At 37.5% G+C, this 20,645-nt stretch overlaps 1 protein-coding gene across 7 annotated transcripts in view; it reads left to right on the plus strand.

Annotated features, from left to right (window-relative positions):
• The window catches only part of rbfox3a (RNA binding fox-1 homolog 3a), a 425,092-nt gene that overhangs the window by 308,428 nt on the left and 96,019 nt on the right, over positions 1-20,645 (plus strand). Inside the window, exon 1 of one of the 7 annotated variants that reach the window (XM_059532576.1) lies at positions 6,888-7,258. The exons of the other annotated variants lie outside the window; for them this stretch is intronic. Coding sequence (XP_059388559.1) covers positions 7,133-7,258 — 126 coding nt within the window. The 5' untranslated portion in view covers positions 6,888-7,132. Of the gene's footprint in view, positions 1-6,887; positions 7,259-20,645 lie in introns of those variants that run through there. 7 annotated transcript variants of the gene reach the window in all.

The raw sequence follows: 20,645 nt of genomic DNA on the forward strand, positions 1-20,645 counted from the left end.
CTAGTAATGGGATGTCTGACTCATTTCTGTGAATCACTGCTTTTAAACAGTTTCAGTGAACTTGTTAAAACAACTGATTCAGCTGTTCTTTTACGTCATGTCATTGAGTGATTCTTCAATTAGGGGAACTTTCCTGTCTTTTAGAATAATTTTAAAACAATGCATTTTAAAAAAGTTTTTAAGGATATATCTGTTACGAAAATAAAACATATTTATCTAGCTGTACATGTGTGTGTGTGTGTGTGTGTGTGTGCGCGCATTATTATCACATCATAAGATTATCAAGTGATCTTCAATCCTTTTTCATTTTTTTTTATTATTCCTTAATAAATTAATAATTAAGTTACATTTGATTATTTAATATTTCAAGTTCCCTTAATAAAGTATTTGCTCATATGTCCTAACTTCACTCTATAATTTAAGGTGGCATCTATGGATCCATGAGGAACCTTTAACATCCAATTTTTCACTTCTTTTAAACAGTGATATGTGTGTATATACAAACACAGACACAAACACACATTTGGTTTTTATGGTTTATAGACATAAAGGTTTTTACAACCCGAATTCCGGAAAAGTTGGGACGTTTTTTAAATTTTAATAAAATGAAAACTAAAAGACTTTCAAATCACATGAGCCAATATTTTATTCACAATAGAACATAGATAACATAGCAAATGTTTAAACTGAGAAAGTTTACAATTTTATGCACAAAATGAGCTCATTTCAATTTTGATTTCTGCTACAGGTCTCAAAATAGTTGGGACGGGGCACGTTTACCATGGTGTAGCATCTCCTTTTCTTTTCAAAACAGTTTGAAGACGTCTGGGCATTGAGGCTATGAGTTGCTGGAGTTTTGCTGTTGGAATTTGGTCCCATTCTTGCCTTATATAGATTTCCAGCTGCTCAAGAGTTCGTGGTCGTCTTTGACGTATTTTTCGTTTAATGATGCGCCAAATGTTCTCTATAGGTGAAAGATCTGGACTGCAGGCAGGCCAGGTTAGCACCCGGACTCTTCTACGACGAAGCCATGCTGTTGTTATAGCTGCAGTATGTGGTTTTGCATTGTCCTGCTGAAATAAACAAGGCCTTCCCTGAAGTAGATGTTGTTTGGAGGGAAGCATATGTTGCTCTAAAACCTTTATATACCTTTTAGCATTCACAGAGCCTTCCAAAACATGCAAGCTACCCATACCGTATGCACTTATGCACCCCCATACCATCAGAGATGCTGGCTTTTGAACTGAACGCTGATAACATGCTGGAAGGTCTCCCTCCTCTTTAGCCCGGAGGACACGGCGTCCGTGATTTCCAACAAGAATGTCAAATTTGGACTCGTCTGACCATAAAACACTATTCCACTTTGAAATAGTCCATTTTAAATGAGCCTTGGCCCACAGGACACGACGACGCTTCTGGACCATGTTCACATATGGCTTCCTTTTTGCATGATAGAGCTTTAGTTGGCATCTGCTGATGGCACGGCGGATTGTGTTTACCGACAGTGGTTTCTGAAAGTATTCCTGGGCCCATTTAGTAATGTCATTGACACAATCACGCCGATGAGTGATGCAGTGTCGTCTGAGAGCCCGAAGACCACGGGCATCCAATAAAGGTCTCCGGCCTTGTCCCTTACGCACAGAGATTTCTCCAGTTTCTCTGAATCTTTTGATGATGTTATGCACTGTAGATGATGAGATTTGCAAAGCCTTTGCAATTTGACGTTGAGGAACATTGTTTTTAAAGTTTTCCACAATTTTTTTACGCAGTCTTTCACAGATTGGAGAGCCTCTGCCCATCTTTACTTCTGAGAGACTCTGCTTCTCTAAGACAAAGCTTTTATAGCTAATCATGTTACAGACCTGATATCAATTAACTAGATGTTGTCCCAGCTGAATCTTTTCAAAACTGCTTGCTTTTTTAGCCATTTGTTGCCCCCGTGCCAACTTTTTTGAGACCTGTAGCAGGCATTAAATTTTAAATGAGCTAATTAAGTGGATAAAAGTGTAAAATTTCTCAGTTTAAACATTTGCTACGTTATCTATGTTCTATTGTGAATAAAATATTGGCTCATGTGATTTGAAACTCCTTTAGTTTTCATTTTATTAAAATTTAAAAAACGTCCCAACTTTTCCGGAATTCGGGTTGTATATTGTACAAATGGTATTATCTCTCACTCTACACCAACCCTACACCTAAACCTTCCCCTCACAGGAAACTTTTGCATTTTTAGATTTTCCAAAAGAACACACTATTTAGTAAGCCCTTTGAATTATGGGGGTTCTCATAAATCACCTTGAAATTGCAATACCTATGTCATACCCATGTCATTATACAAATGTACGTGCATAAACATGAACACACACAAACACACACACACACAGACTTGTTGTTTTACTGAATTTGTGTGTGTGTGTGTGTGTGTGTGTGTGTGTGTGTGTGTGTGTGTGTGTGTGTATTTAAATACTGTACATACACATACACTGTATAGAAAATACAGAAAATATATTAATAAAAAAATATATATAAAAAAAAGGAAAATGTTGCTTTTCTGCCAGGAAATTATCCATTATTTTTAAGGACGTTTCCGTTAACATTAAAATACAGGTAGACACCTGTTAATTATTATATAATTTTTTTTAAAAAAATTCAAATTAATACGGTGCATTTTGTTTTACAGATTTACAGATTTTTACAGTGTATATGTTTTTTTTAGCCTCCAGGGATGCTATAGGGGATGTTTGTTGTGCCAGAGATTGTTATTGATGGGTGATTACACATTTGAACATGGACACTCTATAATCTACGTTAAAATCAGACAGCAGTTTGTCATTCCTTGTTCGGTCAGATTTTGTCAGAAATGTAAGTCGTGCAATCACCTTAAGACTGAGGAGACACTTTTGACTTTCTTCTTTGCTATTGTTCCACTTTGCAGAAGTATAAGCACCTTAGGGGACGAGGGTAGAAGAATGCCTAATGTGGCAGCCCCCTGTCAGGATTCAACCCCTTTGATTTCCCATTTCAAACAGCGCCTCTACCAGCCAGGGACGACGCATGTGAAAGTCACTTTCCAATAGACAACCACTGGCTTTTTTGCATGCCCTTGTTTTACGTGCGTCTGGAGCTCGCTGGGACTCGATAGCTTTTCATGACCATTTGTGTTTTGAATGCATCAGACATGCTCTTCCACCTCCCACTCTCATCCCCTCCATCCCTCGACGCTGTACTTGCTACCACCTTCTTGCCCCGTTGCCGCCCCAAACCCCCCAATCCCATCTTTCGTGCTGGGCTTTCTGCATTGTGTCAATAAACAAGACGTTCTCTGTCACAGGAAGGCTGAAAAAAGAATTCAAACCATCTTTGAAGTTACAGCAGTGCTGCTTTGAAGTTCTCAATGTCACAGGGCATTTAAGTTCTCATAAGGATGAGTCGGAAAAAAATAAAAGTCTGAAAAATCTCAGACTTCCCGGTGAACTTCGAAGAGGCATCTTTACAGAGATGATAAACGACATGACAGACATGATAAAACACCACTGTCCTCATTTGCACAGGAGAACATGAAAATTGCAAGGGTACGGCTAACACGCGCCATTGATCGACATATATGTATGCTAAATAATTGATTATGAAGATTTTATCTGAGGAAATCTGCCAAAACGCATCTCTGGGGTGGGGTGGGGGGGTTATTGCTTAGGCGTTGCTCTTTTATAGTCTAGCAGGCTTATAGGAAATCTCGGTTATGTTTGATTTGAATATCAGCTTTGTTTCGGATGTTTTTTATGAAGAGAAATAAAATCAGAAGCAAATGAGACACTTGTTGTAAGACAATAAAAGACGAGCTATGAGAGTAGATATGATGGCACATCGTTTAAACTTGGATGAATTTGATGAGAAATGTTTGAAAGTGTTTTTGTTGTAGACTTTTGAATTGAGGCACACTGAGACACTGATCCCGTGGAAGGATCAGTTCGTCCAAAAGTGAAAATGTCTGTTTGTTTGTTTTTTCTGTGGAGAACAAAAGAAGATATTTTTAAATTTGCCCTCTTCTATGTCCATACAATGAAAGTCAATGGGGTCTGATGTTGTTGGAATATACAGGTTTGAGGGTGAGTAGATGATGACAGAATTCCTTTTGGGGTGAAATATCCCTTTAAAGAGTTGACATTTATGTTTTTTTTTTATTTCCTGTGGGATGTATGAATTCATAAATAAGAGGAAAAATCAAATCGGAACGCATAACCCATCCTGGCTCACATCCACAATCTACTTTCTGTGATTGCAAGTGATTTGTTGTAACTGGTGGAGGGGTGTGTTTTAGAGTAGTCACAGCACCTGAATGGCTTTGAAGTAGCGGTGTGTGGTTTGATTGATACAGTCTGAAATCTTATGTCATTACGCTCATCCGCACTGATGTTTCTGTGCCAACAGGGATCTTACAGTTGTCCCCGCTGATTGAGTGTCTATACGGCTGCAAATGGAGCTTGTAGAAACGCCAGTCTGAAAAATCCATGCTATAACATATTCAGGTTTTACTTCAGTTTTCTTGAGTATGTGTATCCATCATGTGTGGAGATCAATTCAGCAGTGTGTTCTTTGTTGGCAAATATTGTAATGTATTTTTCAGACATGCAGCATGTAAAGAATCATAATGTCAAAAGGTGAGCAACAGTTTAGCTTCTGTCAAGAAGGTTTTATTTGAGTTGTATCTATTACTAACAGTGTCTCTCATTGTATTAGACTCCTGTAATCTCTCCTTCTCTTAACCATTATGAGTTTGGACTAGAAATGGACATAGAGACCTTTAATACTAATGAGTGCTTGTGGTTGTCCACTAGTATTATGGTCAGAGTTAGCTCTAGTAAAAATGACTGTCTAGTGAACTCATCTTTATTTCTTTAGCTCACTCAGCTCATTACAGCTAATGTCTCATCAGTTTCTATTAGCACTGTTAACAAGGTAGTGACAGCAAGACAAAAGAGCAGAATTAAAAGGAGCCGCATAGATTCGTTTCTGCACCTTAAATTGGCAAAACGTCAGTGAAACTATGTGATCACATCTAATTTAAACTATAAAAATGAGTTTAGAGGTTTTTTCATGAGAGTATGCACAATTTCACCCACACTACTGTGCTCTCTGGAAAAGATGACTGCATCTGCTACATGCTTACGTGACAAAAGAGAGTGGGAGTCATTAGTAAGGGGCTTAATATCTAAGAATTTTCATCAGTATTAAATGAAGGAACGTTTTCATTTTGAACCCCGGTATGTCTGTTTAATTTTGCTTACACATCAAGATATAGATCCCTTGCTAAAATTCATCATTTGCTGACTACATTAATTTGACAAAAATTAATGCTCTAATATAATAATAATAATAATAATAAAAATAATAATTTTGCAGAATATGTGAACTGTTAGGTAGACATAAATTTGGTAAAAATGTGTTTTGTGTAGCTGTAATAGTTTATTTTGTGGATGGGGTGAAGTTGGCATGAGGGCTTGTAATTAAGTAAATTATTAAAATAATAAAAATTTGACATTTAGTTCAAAACAATTCTATAATTGGACTGAACTGTCGTTTACAGACTATGATGATTTGTCAGCAAACAACTCTCAAGTAATAAAAAAAAATCCTATTAATCTCTCAAATAGCTCTCATTTGACTGGAATATTCTTTTAGCTAATTGTGTGAACTGATACATTTATTAAACATTTGATTTATGTGATTGTTATTGTTTCTTTTGTGGAAAGAGATTAAGTTGGCATAATGGATTGTAAAAGTAATTAACTAAAAAAAATGATGTTTACTTCTGGAAATTATTTTTTTATTATTATTTGTTGTCATTATTTTACATTACAACATATTTGTTAGTATTTTAAGTAATGTTAAATAACACTAGGTAATTCAATACATTGATTCTATGTTAAATCATAATCAGTTATTTGTGCTGCGAAAAGTTTTGCATTCAGCTGAAATTTACAGCACTTAGACCATAATTTACAATTTAATTACTGAGAAAAACCATAAAGCAGACTTACTGTACAAACCAGACATTATAACTCTTACCTGAGAGATCAATTAATCAGGATTCAATGTAACGTCAAAGTTTTTTGTGTTAAAATCAAGACAATAATCAAAAGTGGAGCTATGCGCATTTGTTCCTCCCTGTGCCAAAAAAAAAACTATATGTTTTTTTCCCCTCTTTTGTACATCACTCTAAACACTATATTTTTTACTGATTAAAAAAAGAAAATTCCCTATTAAAAACAATAAAGGTCCACCAAAGGATGTTGTTGGATGGGTTGCGTGGTTGTGTTTTGCGGCTGTAGTTTGGTGTGTCGGTGGGGGTGTGAATCCCCCATAATGGGGGCACATCTGGTGTGTCTGCATCCAAAGAGAAATAGATCAACCCCCCAAAGACCCTAAATGAACCCAATACATATCCCAGTCCAGCCTGGGAACAAGACTCTGGCTTTGGTGGCCATCACCCTTGTTCACCTTTCCTTTCATTCCTTACAGGAAGTCTGATGATAAGAGTGAATAATTAATGTAAAGATAATCAAAAACAAATCAAATGTTTTGCAAGCCATCTCTTCCATTACACGAGCAGAAAGTGGCGTGCGCGGCTGTGGAGATCTGCAATTAATGGCCGAGATCAGCTGTTGTGATGTCATTATACATCCCCTTCATTTTCTACAGTGGCTCTGTTTGATCTTTGAATACCCCCGGGAACTCCTGCCTCCTCCCTCTCAGCATCTCTCCCATCCTCCTCCTCCTCCTACTCTCCCTCGCTCTAGCAGAACCTCCCCTTTTCTCTCTCTGAGGGCTCACATTGGCTTCCGTATGTGTGTGTGCGTGTGTAAGAGTGTAAGTGAAAGTGCGCAGCTGAGCCTTGATGACAGAGGGCCCAGGACCATTCAGACGACTCGCACGCCCGCGCTCAGCCCACCTCCAGAACAGCTGAGAAAAGAAACTGTCCAGAGAAAGAGCAGCAAAAAAAGAGAAGCAGATAGAATCAAAAAGACTTCTTCACAAAACAAAGAAGAAGGAGTAGAGGCAGAGTGAGGGTTTCAGAGAGAGAGAGAGAGAAATAGAGAGAGGGAGAGATAGAGAGAGAGGATCTCCCAGCTTAATGCGCAAAACGTCCCGCTACCACATGCTGTGCTCAATGGCCAACACAGGCTGTCTTCTGCTCTCCGGCTCAGGGATGCTAACTCACTCTCTCCAGTGTCCCCCTGCGTTCCTCTACCTACCCGAGGTAAGGCAATCCCAATCCCTCCGTCTTGCGCTCGCTCTCCCTTCCTCTGCTACTTGGGGGTGACACGTGCTAGCATTGTGTTCACCCCCTCCTCCTCATATCCCTCCTCCCGCAAAACCCTCGGCAGGGGTCATCCTTCTCTGTTCCCATCTTTTCATTCATGCTGTGAGTTTTTGCAGTGTCAGTTTTGCTTTTATCCTATAGTTATTCCATACACTATATTAACTATTTTTGCTTGTTTCTGTTTATTGTTTTTTTTTTTTTGTTAGTTTCATAATTAGCAGTGTTTTTTATTTAAAAAATTCTATTTATTTTATTTTATATATGTGTGTGGGACGGGGTGTTCTTTTTCATATATAACATCCCACTTGTATCCGGAGTCAATCACACATCACTTCCTCCGTTCAAACTGTGTTTCATTCAAGAAGTCACAACATTACAACAAAAGGTTTTCAAAAACCCAGGACTGTAATTTAGTTTAACCGAATCAGATCTGTTGACGTTCTTCTTGTTTAATTGCATTCAGTGCTTTCTGTTTCAGAAGTTGTGTGAATCTGTCTTTTTGTGAGCTACTCACCGGCCGAATGTAGACAGATGTCACTGAATTAGTCCGTTCTAGTAAATGGGGGTTGGCTGACTTTTCTGAAGGTGCTTGGAAATTGTGGGGCACGTGAGGGGCTGCTGTGATTGTTTTTGGCCGCGTGTGTGCATTACTACGTGCGGCATGTGCGATGGCAGGCTGCTGCTTTCCTCTAGACGGTGTGTTATTGCTCAGATATAAAGAATGATAAGGCTGTTGAGAGATAACCTGCCTCATGCTGCTACCAAATCGCTCCTCACTCATCACCTTAACAGTCGCTGTCCCGGCAAACACACACACAACACCAGCTGTCCGGGCCTCTGCTGTCCCCGCCGTTTGCTGTGTGTGTACATGTGTATCTGTGCATACAAATAAGGCGCATTTATGAATCCATCCTGTAAATGCTTGCGCGTTTGAGCATCCTCATAATTCCTCATCTGATTTTGAACAGATGTCATCGACAAGATGTCAAGGCTTGTTTTTGTGTACACCCGTGATTGATTAGCTGTGAGAAACGTCTCTTAAATATCTATCATATTGGGCTTGTTGCATTTGAGGAGCTAACAGGGGTTTGTTTCAGTTCCAATATTGTTATTTTGTTACAGCGATTTCAATTTTTTTTTTCTGAGGTCAGTTGCTGCGAGAGTTAAAAAAACAAAAAAAGAATGAAACGCAGACTTGTTCTCATCTATCAAATTTAGTATGACTCACTTCCAAATAATACAGACAGATTCAGGAAGAGTTATCACACCCTAAGGGATTCTACAGGATCCCATTCGTTATACCTTTTGCCTTTCTTTGCTTTTATTCACCTGCTGAAATGGTAGCCACACACGGCACGTCACATCTAGTAGATTGCAATTTGTAATGAGATTTGTTTCTTCGCATTTGTTTTTTTTTTTCTTGTCGAATTCCTTACCTGTGTCTCATCTTAGACTGCAGTCTATGCCCAAAAAAGAAAAATAGTAAAAGGAAACAGCTTTGTGTGCTTCAAAAACAATATAGTCAACGGAAAGTGTGTTTTACAAAAAGTAAACTTACTCATTTTACAGTTACACAAAAGACTAATGTATCTTTACTAAAATTGTAATTTAAAATGTGTATGCAATTAGACACACTTCCATTTTCATATGTCTGTCATACATTTCATTTAAAGACATTTTAATGTCTGCAAGCATGTGAAAACACAATTAGTTTTTGAAGTGATAACAATGTAGATAATTGTTAAAAAAAATAATATTGTTCAGCATGCCTGTGAAGTTAATGTTTGTGTGTGTGTGTGTGTGTGTGTGTGTGTGTGTGTGTGTGTGTGTGTGTGTGGGTGTGATTGCCGCTGACTGCATACACTAGCGCTGGCAAATGCTGTTTAGCTGCATTACTGTCTGTTTTCATTGGATTAGGAATTAACTAGGGATCCACACTGCTTTTGTTTTCTATTTAATAGCAAAAGTTTGAGCCGTAGCGTCATGCAGGTTGTGATGCAAGTTATTTTTTAGCAAACAGTGTGTTTTCTCATAATGCGTGGAGTTGCAGAACAAAACAATTGCAGTGGCAGAACGTGTTTCTAGTTCAGTAGCTTGTTCTGTAACCTCATTTAAACATCAAACCACTGTTGTTTGATGCAGTCTGGTATTGAAAATAAAAAAGGATTGTCAGACAGTGATTTCAAGTGAGCATTTAAAAAAAAGGATTCTCACAGATGTGAAAAAGAAAATATTCTCCATAACATTATGTTCTCTTTTTTTTTTTTTTTTTAGCAAACGTGACCTCTATCTACATTTAATTTAAATTTGGCTTGATAATATTCCCCCCCTCTTCTTTTATTGCGGCAGAGGCTGGTTCTCAAGTCTTGAGTCAATACGGAGCAGTAAATCTGCTTGTGCAAGCACCTCTCCTTCCCTAGAGGACCGAAAATCTTTACCCATGCTCAGGATAGTTAAACAATTCTCGCTATTGTATGATTTTCTCCTGAGCCATGGAGCTGAATATTAGAAGCTTATTCTCCAGTGAGTTTTTAGTCATTTCTAGCAGTGGTCGAAGTCATTTTGCAAGTAGAACTCCAAAATACACATGCACGCACACGTAAAGGAGAAAAAAAAATGTTGTGTGTATTTCACATGTTGAATTGTCAGCACAAAAGCTTCACCTCCTCTGCTGCAGGTGGTCTCTCGCATGTCTAGAGCTACAGAGAGGAATAAAGCCAGCTTTGAAAACAGCCAGAAAAGAGGTAGATGGAATAATAAGGATGGAAACATTAAAGAGAGGAAGAGGAAGGTGTGGGAAAATGAAATCCATGAATGAGAGAGGATTGAGAGGGATATGAATGCTCAGCCACAATGAGATATAATTGGACGGGTGGGCTAGTGCGAGTCAAAGAAACGTAGGGAGCGGTTGAAGCCGTTTCTTTTTCTGTGCTGCACAGAAGAGCTCATTCCCCCTGAAGACTTCCTGCTGAGTGACACCAACCCCTGCTAACGATGATCAGATATTTGAAACACACGTTCACCGCGTATGTGTGCGCTCTCCGGACTCATTCAGACTCTAGCTATGAGCGTAACTCAGTATACGCTCACTTGTCAATAGCCGATGATATAATGGGTTGCAAATGGAAGCGAAACCCCTGGGAATACGGATCAGCTGATGTCCATTGCACTAAAGCAGATGTTAGCTTCAAACAGTCTCGTTTTCTTTCTGGTTTGTCTAGAAACAGTAAGTGGAAATTAACGACAGCTGCAATGAGGATGAATCTGTATAGCCGGTTGTATCAATACTGCGTATCAATAGGTAATTGTTTTGCTAACGGTCTTGTAGTTAGCCTGTTTCTACTCTTAAACACATCTGATAAGATCAAATTAATGAGCTGGTCGTTGTGCTTGAAAAGTGTTTTGTTTTCAATTCAAGGAATCCTTTTATTTCAGCTCGTACAAAATTAGTTTTACTCATTATAGTCCCGCTAGAAATACGACTTCATTTGTGAATACTTGTTTAAAGGAAAAAAAAGTCTTGACCAGTGAAATTGACATCTCAACAGCATCGACTACTAATCAAATCAAAGTCTTAATACTCTTGAGATTAAAAGCAGGTTATTATAGGGAATAGGTACGTGATCTGACAGCACCGTAGCGCAGTGGTGCAACACACACATATTTCAACTTCTATGTATATATACACACAGACACACAACAGAGGGAGTGTTTTCCCCAGACAAGTGCTGCTCTGCATTGATGTAAAGTGAACATAGCATTTTGAGATTAATACTAAATGAAATCACTCTCCATAGGTTTTCTGTGCTGTGGATCTCATTAAAATATAGTTTCTATCAGCTCCACTAAATTATTGATTACAATACCAGCGATGTGCCAACATTTGTCTCTGTCTTGTCATCCCTTCAATCTTGCGCATCTTAAATTGAAGGAATATTCGTATGCATAAAAATTAAGTGTGTATTAGAGCTGCATTAGTTATGGATTCTGGAACAGTTAGGAAAGAAAGACAGATTTTTCATGTCATTGTTTGGATCATCACATTATTCTTGTTATGAGGCTAATCAATTCCAGGCATAGAGTTTCTGAAATAAAACCTGCAGATTCTAAAAACACAATGACTTCAGCACTCAAGTTAATTTATTAGTAATTCTTTAACGTATTTGTGGTCTGCGCTGGTGATTTAATCAAAGGCGTAATTATTTTCTTGGGTTTTATATAACACATCAGCACAATCAACAAAAAAGTTTCTTGAAATTTCGCACTGCATTATTTAGTTCATGCAGCTAATTCACCAAACTCCTCTCCTTCACTGTGCCCTAGTGTTAATGATGTATTGTATTGTTATTTATTAGGCCACCGCATCGGCATCTATTTAGCCATCCCCATATTTATCTTCCTCCATAATTGGGCGCACAAGAAAAATTTGTCATTTTACTCTAAGCTTATTTTTTCTGGGCTGATAATCAACCATTTGACTTTTATGCTTTATATATCTCTATTTAATAATTGTTATAACATCTTTATATTTAGTCATGAAATGCCCTGTTACAGATTTAGCTCTGAAGTCACTCAAAATGTATGTTTCTCTGTTTATTAAAGTGTTATTTATAGTAGTATTTTAGTTAATTAAATACAATTATTATTGTTGTTATTAATTAAAAAATAATAATTTGATGATATATATCAGTTTTTCTTTCACTTTCAGTTTTTGGATTCTTATCAATTCTATATATATTTAGATCATATGCTAAAACTCAAAAATTATCAGTTACATTTTTATAGACATAAGAAACTTTGGTTAATGTACTCCTACTGAGTAATATTAATTAATTACATGTACTTACTATATGGTTAGGGTTAGAATTGGGTTTTGTCTTAGTGTTACTTGCATGTAATTATGCATCACTTATTGTTATTATAATAGTAAGTGGATGAAACATGACTAACAAGGACAACAAATGTGTAACGAATGTGTAACTGTTTAAAAAAATAATATAGGGTTTAATTCCGAAAAATGTAATCCTCAGGGTTGATTTCTCATCTGATATGTAGAAGTCTTAAAACTACACCTAATCAAAAACATCATGTTGCTGTGTCTGCTTTGAGTGGAATTAAGAGAGAAACATCAGAGCTGTGGCATGTGTGTGAGTGTGTCTGCATTAGATCTCTGCAGATGGTGTGATGTTTCCCACAAGCCCCAGTGTTGAGAGTGTGCATCGGTATTGATGTTTCTGTGCTTTGCTGCAATGCACGCTGGGCCGCCACTAGCTCTGCACAACGGTTATCCTCAAGAGGTGAGAATGATGGGAAGGTTGGGTCCTCCAGGGGCTTCTAGATCTCTGAAGACCCTGTGATGCTTAGATAACTAACTATACTTCAGCCTGAAGTCTTCAGTGTATCACTGTATCAGGTGTTATTCGCCTATTCAGGGCTAAATTCTCTGCATGGGCCGTGCAGCGGAGGCATGTATGACAAATAATTTATATGTACGCCATTTAGCAGATGTTCTCACGAAGAAAAACTTACAAAGTGGTTTAGTTTCACATGTAACTGTCATGTCGGTGCAAATTCTTATAAAATATAAAAGTATGTCTTTAAAAGCATTTTTCACTTGCTGATGTCTTTTATTTATGCAAACTGTACAGTCAGAGAAAGGACAACGGGTAACATTTCAAGTGACCGGGGTGGTCCACTAAACTTGTCTTTGTAAAATGTGTAGATAAAATTAAATACAGCCAATTTTGTATGTGTTATATTTTGCAGGTTTACTGTAAAAATGCTTAAAAAATAAATAAATGTTTAACATTGTAGAATATTGTTAAGCAATATTATCTACGCCGAAATATTTTTTAAATGTTAACTTTTGTCTAATTTATGCCAAAAGATATTTGAGCATTGCTATAGTGCATTTAAAAAAAAAGCTCACTCTTTCATTCTCCTTTTTATTTTTTATTTATGTTTTTTTAAATCACTCACGCAGCTCAGACATCACTACTCTCACTCAGACAGCCTGTTCTGATCATCCTCCCCCAGATCAACTCGACTGAATGACTTTTTGAGGTGATCCAACTGGAGTCTCCTCTCTGTTGCTCCTCCAAGACGAGTTAATTAGCTGTGTGAGGTAGTTTCATTTCCTTAACAGACACGCAAAGTACTTCAGCTCCTTTGCGAGCGAGGGGAGAATAGCTGGGTAAATTGGATGTCATTTTATCGAAGTATATGTACTTTGCACGCTGCTCATGGCCAGGACTTCGAGGGTAGCAAAAGGGCACACACCATACGCCAGCCCTGACCACCTTTCCCATTAAGCCTCTATATAAGCCCCGAAATCTCTGGTTCAGCCAGAGTATATCTCTCACATTTTAAAGTTGGAGCTGAATTTATAATGCCGCCCCTTCATCTCCTTTGCTATTTCTTTGCTGTACTGGTTCAAAACATTTTCTTTTCTCTCAGCCATACCTAGTTTGTTGAGCGAGACTCTTTTTATTGGGTGTACGGACCCTTTGGCACCAGTGGAGTCTTTGGTACATATAAGAAGAATACTTAAAAGTTCCTTTTTCACTTTTTTGTTTGTTTGCTCGCTTTCCTGCTTTCTAGTTCTAGTTTTTTTTATGTACATTTATACACATTCTGGGTTATACTAGGTTTAGTTTGTAGGCTAATGTTTATAATCTAGATTATTGTGAGGCATTTACAATGGAATAGGTGCCATTTTTAAAGGACTTAAAAGTTTAAAAGTAAAGCTTATAATTTTTTAAAAGCACTTATACTATAGTGTTTAAAAATTTGGGGTCTGTAAGATTTCAGGCCAGTAATTCATTTATTCTCACAGAGGCTGCATTATGTGATCAAAAATACAGTAAAACGGGTAACAATTTAAAATAACTGTTTTCTGTTTTAATTTAATATGAAATGTAATTCATTCCTTTTATAGCACAGTTGAATTTTTAGCAACCATTACTTAAGTCGTCAGTGTCACAATCTAATATGCTGATTTGGTGGTTAAGAAACCTAATTTATTTTTTATTTATTTAATTTTATAGTGAAATGCAATTATTTTAATATTATTTTTATTTTTTATTAAACTTGAATGAATAGAACATTCAAAAGAACTGCATTTGTTTGAAATAGAATTCTTTTGTATCATTATAAATGTCACTTCTGATAATCATGGCTGAATAAAAGTATAAAAAAAATTATTAAAATGATTACTAACCAAAAACTTTTTTGTACATTATTTATTTTATATTAGTTATATATCATATAAGCTATACATTTGTTTTCATGACATTTACAAAATTGTTACCTCTTGTAGCTGTACCATTAAAAGTATTGTGTATTTTAACGTTTACAGATTGACTCCATTCATTTCCATTGAAAGTGTCTTACTAAAGAATTGGCGGTAGTCAACGTTATGCCACAAGTGCTGTCGTTCCTTGTACGGAACCCGGAATATTCCTTTAAACAAACACGATGACAGTAATGCGTCACAGTTGCATATGTGATATTTGAATTTAAACGGCCTCTTTAACACACTAGCGAACATATGACACTTCCTCCGGCTCTCCACATGGTTATTTTTTTTCCCTCGCTGCCACCTCCCCATCCCTAACCATGTCTATCTGTCTCTTCTCAGTCTCTGCTGTAGTCAAGAGCAGCTTTATCTGTGTGTTTAGACAGGCAAGGAAAGAATTACACTGACAGTGCTTAGGAAATGATAGGCTGGTACTGAGATATTTGTGCCCCATAAATTCTCCTCTGCTCAGCATAATTTACGACAGAAGCTGCATGCGCTTCTCTGTGTGAGTGTGTATGAGAAGTTCGTGTCCCACTGTATCTGTCTCAATCTGCTTAGCCACTTTTGCTCCACCGTAAATTAAGGGCCTATAGACAGCTCCCCTCAAGTCTCCACTCACATAAAAATGAGACGCTAGTCATCTCTCTCCCCCTCTTTCGCTCTTGCTATCGCTATCTCTAATTGAAAGAGAGCTATGTAAAGGTGAGGTGAGGATCGACATAGGTGTGCAGCCCTGATAGCAGAGGTACCACGTTATCTAAAGGCCATTAAAGCAGGGGTTAGCGTTTTAAAGGTTAGCGTGAAAACGTGTTTTTAATTAGCGCCCCTTGCATCGTACATGCAGTGTCTGCAGGAGGTCCTCAAACACAATGATCGTAGACAGTACGACGAGGTCTTCAACCTGACATTCAGAAGGATGCGGTAGTTAGACGGTACTAGCGATGTGGTTCCCCTCAGTAATTACCTGACGCATCAGTCAGCTGTCAAACACAGCAACATTCTGACATAAATAGCGAGAATTAGCTTAGCGACGGACATTTGTTGTTGACATTTAAAGTTCAGTAGCCTTTGACCTCAACTGCGTGATGTGTTTTTCGCATTGCTAGACCTAATTGCTGCCCGCTTCATATGTTTACAACAAGGTTTTAGTTAGCTAGCCTGTACTCTTGTGGTCTGAGTTCATTTCCAGCGTTCCGAAGGGTAATACAATGTTGTTAGCGCAGACGCTCACCTGCTGAACAATTAGCACTACATAAACCCTGTAGCCATTTTCAGTCCAATACTGAAGCAGAGCTCAGTAACACGGCTGGTGAATTATGTATAGCTTAGTCAAGCATAGTTTAATATAGGGCCGTCTATTAATCAATCCTAGTCTAATTGCAGTATATTTTCATTTTGTTCAGGTCTCTACCTGCTGTTAGGCACAGTAATATAAACCTACAGGGCCAGCTAGCAGAAATGATTAATATTTTTGTTCGACGGATTTTTATGTTTGCTGGTATTAGTGTAATTCTGCTGAATGCGTTATCTGCACTGTTCTACACACGCACAGCAAGAAGTGAGCCGGTCCCTGTGGCCCTGCATGCACAATAATGACATTATCATGCTTGCAATAAATAATCCAACATATGCCTCTGATTAACAGAGCCTTTCATTGCGTACCATAGAGAAACAAAGAAAGCGGAAAATGTAATGAAATGTGCACTGACATATCGCCTTCCTTTGTGACTGCTGCAAATTGATTGAAACTCCATTTTGTATATGTCACAGAACATTTTACCCAGCATGCATCGCGGTACATACTAGCCTTTACGTTCAAAACTAATCACCCACTTTTTTTTCTTTTGATAAGACTGGAGAAATCTTTACTGTCAGTATCCGTGTATTTTTTTTCCTCACAAGGCTGTAGATCAGCTTCATGTTGAAAATCTTGATTCAATTAAGTTTTTTTCTCTCTTTGCCCATTTTTTTCCCCCGTGAGGGGAGAGGATTCAGCTTTGGCACCTTTCAATACGCTTCTAATCAACAGCTCGGTTCCTCTCGCATACGGAAGCTCTTAATTACTGCTAATTGTGGCCATTACCATGAGAAAATTAAATAATAAACCAAGACCAATATTGATGTTAATTGATGGAGCTGCTCGCTGATTGCACAGCTTTCGAAACGGTTTCAATAAGTTTGAATTAACCCCATTTGCATACATTAATTGGGATAATTAGAAATTAAGATGATTCCTATTGAGGTTGATCACAAGTATTGTGTGTGTGAGTGAGATGCGGTGTTATGAATACAGGCCGGGCAGAGGGATGCTTTGGATGCTAGCAGCTCCGCGTGTTCTGTCATAAGTAATTACTCTAATCACTCGAGCTGTTCACACTGAACCTGAGAGACCCTCCTAGTGACTTCAGAGACGCGGATGAAACCAGGTGAAGGTCTTCTGGTGCCATTTGTATCCTGGCAATCTATGGAGTGACAGAACAACAAAACATAGTTATACAAATGTGAAAATTTTTGTGTACATTCCTGTGATAACGTAAAAAAAAAAAAAGTGGTTCATTTGGTAGCATCTAAATTAACTGGCTTCATTCAAGTTATAAATATTATTTAATAATGACTGAATCAACCAGAAAGGTCAGATCAGATTGAAATACTGCAACTACTTTTTGTAGTGTATTTATAAAATAAGGGGAAAACATGGTTCATGCACCAGTAGATTTTGCCATTTAAAAAATTCACTTAAATTATTTTATTAGATGGCAGTTGTACAAAATATATTTTATATTTAACTTAAAAAGGGTAAAAAGGAATGAGTAAAGATGTGACAAACATACAACAAATGTTGCATATAAATAAAGATGTTGCGAGATGGACAATTTCAATTTATTAGTACACTGAAAAAAATAATGGTGTAGAAAAATTTTTTTCTCAATTTTCTTTCACAAATGATTACAAATACATGGCAAGTAAGACATGAAAACTTGAATTATAGAGACTGAAATGGTATTTAAATAAAATTCCAGAAATTTTGTTTTTGTTATTGTTTAAAGGCATAGTTTACTCAAAAATTAAATTCTGTCATCTTTTTGCTCAACATCCACTTGTTTTAAACCTGTATGAGTTTCTTTCTTCTGCTGAACTTAAAACAAGATATTAAAGAATTGCTAGTAACCACACAGTTGATGGTAGCCATTGACTTCCATAGTACCATTTTCCATACTATGGAAGTCAATGGCTACCATCAACTGTTTGGTTACCAACATTCTTCAAAATATCTTTTGTGTTCAGCAATAAAAAAAATAAAAATGTGTACACTGTTTGGAATAAGTTGATGGTGAATAAATGATGACAGAATTTTTATTTTCTGGTGAATAATCCACACACACATATATATATATATATATATATATATATATATATATATATATATATATATATATATATATATATCTGCATGTCTCAGTCCAGGACTGAGTTTATCGTTAGTAAGGTTTATGAAATTTGTTTGTGGTTGTAGATGACCGTTTTAGTGAATCAGCATCCTATTTTGGCACCTTTCAACATTCATACACTCCGTGTTCACCATTCATCAGAAAAACAATGAAATCAAGCAAGGGCTGGAAATATTGAGAAATCTTGTTCTTCAGTCTCGAGTCCCACGAGATGGTTATTGTGGTGGCTGTAATTTGATAAGATGAATAAAGTCTGTGGGCTGCAGGCGACTCAGCACTTTCCCCCGCACTTTTCCAACCTCACTCCTACCTTCACAGAACTTCTGACGGCAGGAAAAAAAAATCCCTGACATTGGCAGCACCGGGAGCCCACCTATCGATTAGGTCAAATCTGGGATAGATGATGGATTGGTGGTAATTTTAGGGGCATAGAGGGGGTATCTAACAGGGTGCAGCCCCCACAGACCAGTCTGGTAGAACAAAGGGCGGTAGACGGCAGTCAGCCTCTTCATAGCAGGCTGTACGCTAGCCTGTGGTATTCCAGGAGAGGGCAGAGGAGAGAGACGATGTGATTCACCGCTCAGATCCACCTCCAGATCCATCTGTGCTCCAGGGTTGCACCACTTCCCAGCATCCCTCAGGATCTTTCCAGACATCGCTCGACATGGCTTCGCTTTGGCGCCAGTATTTGTTCTCCTTCTTCTTTTTTCCCACTCTCTCTCTCTCACCCTCTCTTTAGTTTTCCGTTGTGGCTGTTTCTTTGTTAGGTATTCTTCCAATTTAATTACGAAGGCTTTGAAGTTCCCATGAATAATGGCAAAGTGCACCCTTCCAGAGCCTTCAGCTTTTTATTCAGATCAAAGATAGCTTTTACATCAGCCAGAACTCCTCCCCCCAGCTGAGAGCAGTCACAGGGTTTTCAGACACCAGGTGCCAAGGCTCGTCAAACACGGGCGATGGAGGCTCCCCTGGATGGGTATTGAACTGTTGTTGCAAGATGTCAAAAGCTCGTTCCAAGGTTGGCACTAAAACCTGCATGCAACATCAGACCCTCTTTGTAACTTTAACCTTTCATCTACAGGGCAGATGGCAACAGATAACCGTACATTTTACAAAAGAAAAAATAATAGCTTCTGTTTTATTTATTTGCGCTTCTGCACACAAAACAAACACTGCGCGTTGTGTTTGCTGGTTATTTACAAAAGGCATTTATATACAGTGGTCCAACAAAAATGTATTAGGTTTTCTAAATAATGAAGTGTCTGTGCATTATGTTGTAAAATATTAAAGTGGAATTTATTTTTTATTACATTTTTTCTCAAATTATTTATAAATATATTTTTAATATATTGTGTTAATTATAATATTATAATATTGTATTTTTGCTGATTTATCATTTTTATCAAATGTTTTCCTTGAAAGATTGTATATAACCTGTGGGAACTTAAGAAGAACGTACTAAATACATCCATTAAAACTCACATTGTTAACAGTAGTTGCAAAAACTTTATCTTTGTTAAAACTTTATCTTTGATATTTTGCATTTAACGTGATTAAATTGGTTTGTTTTAAGTGTCCAAATGTTTTGGGGCTACACCACATAGCTTTGTCTGTTTGATTCTGAACTTTTATTACATTTTGCCCAAACAAATTCAAAGAAACATGTTTTTTGCTAATTAAAGAATGTGGCGAAAACTGTTTCCAGTATTGCATTTCCGTCACACTAACTCGCCGAATTTGACATTTATGTTCTCATTAACTTGTCCATTTCTGTCAAGTAATTTGTGGCATATGAAGGCCGGCAAATATATTCAGCACCCATCACATTCTAAAAGTAGAAACAAGAAGTTCAGAATATCTCCTTCCATTATTACATGCAGTGACAAGCTGATTGTGTCAGCCACAGGTCAACAGCAAGCAAAGAGAGAGAGAGAGAGAGAGAACTGATGTCCCCTGTGCATCAGGCAAGTGTTTTTAGACAAGTATAGCAGATGCTAAACAAACATACAGTCTTACACTGACAGACTGGAGGAGGCATGCTGATGCACAGGGCATGCCGTCCCACTTTGCTTTTCCCATTCCTCTAAGTGGCTTGTCAATTACACTGGGTAAACAGAGGCAGAGTAAGGGAGTAAATCCACCCAAGACAAATATAAAATCGGATCCCTGGAAGATTAAAGGCCACTGAGCCGTGCGAACAAATATTTCAATAGGACAACAGCGTTGAGGTTGGGGCATTAGTTTATATGAATGTGTTTGTGCTGCTGAGTGTCTTTAAGATTGCATTCAGAGTTCTGAATGTGTAGTGTGTTATAAGAAGTAAGACACTGTCCTTCCAGGACTGACAAAAAAAGGAGAAAAAGAACAATAACATTTGCACTATTTTTGTTAGAATGTATTTCTTTAATATGTATCTTAAATGTTCAGAGTCTGAAAAAAATTGATTCATATGGGGTTTTATGGTTAGGAAGTGGAAAATTCCAGGCGCTTATGGGTAATGTAGGAGACTGTCAAGAGGGAATGGGCCTTTACACATCTTCTTCCCAAAACGTTTCAATACCTCTTTGTAGAAAAT

Source organism: Carassius carassius, chromosome 40 (genome assembly GCF_963082965.1).
Source record: "Carassius carassius chromosome 40, fCarCar2.1, whole genome shotgun sequence".
NCBI lineage: Eukaryota > Metazoa > Chordata > Actinopteri > Cypriniformes > Cyprinidae > Carassius > Carassius carassius.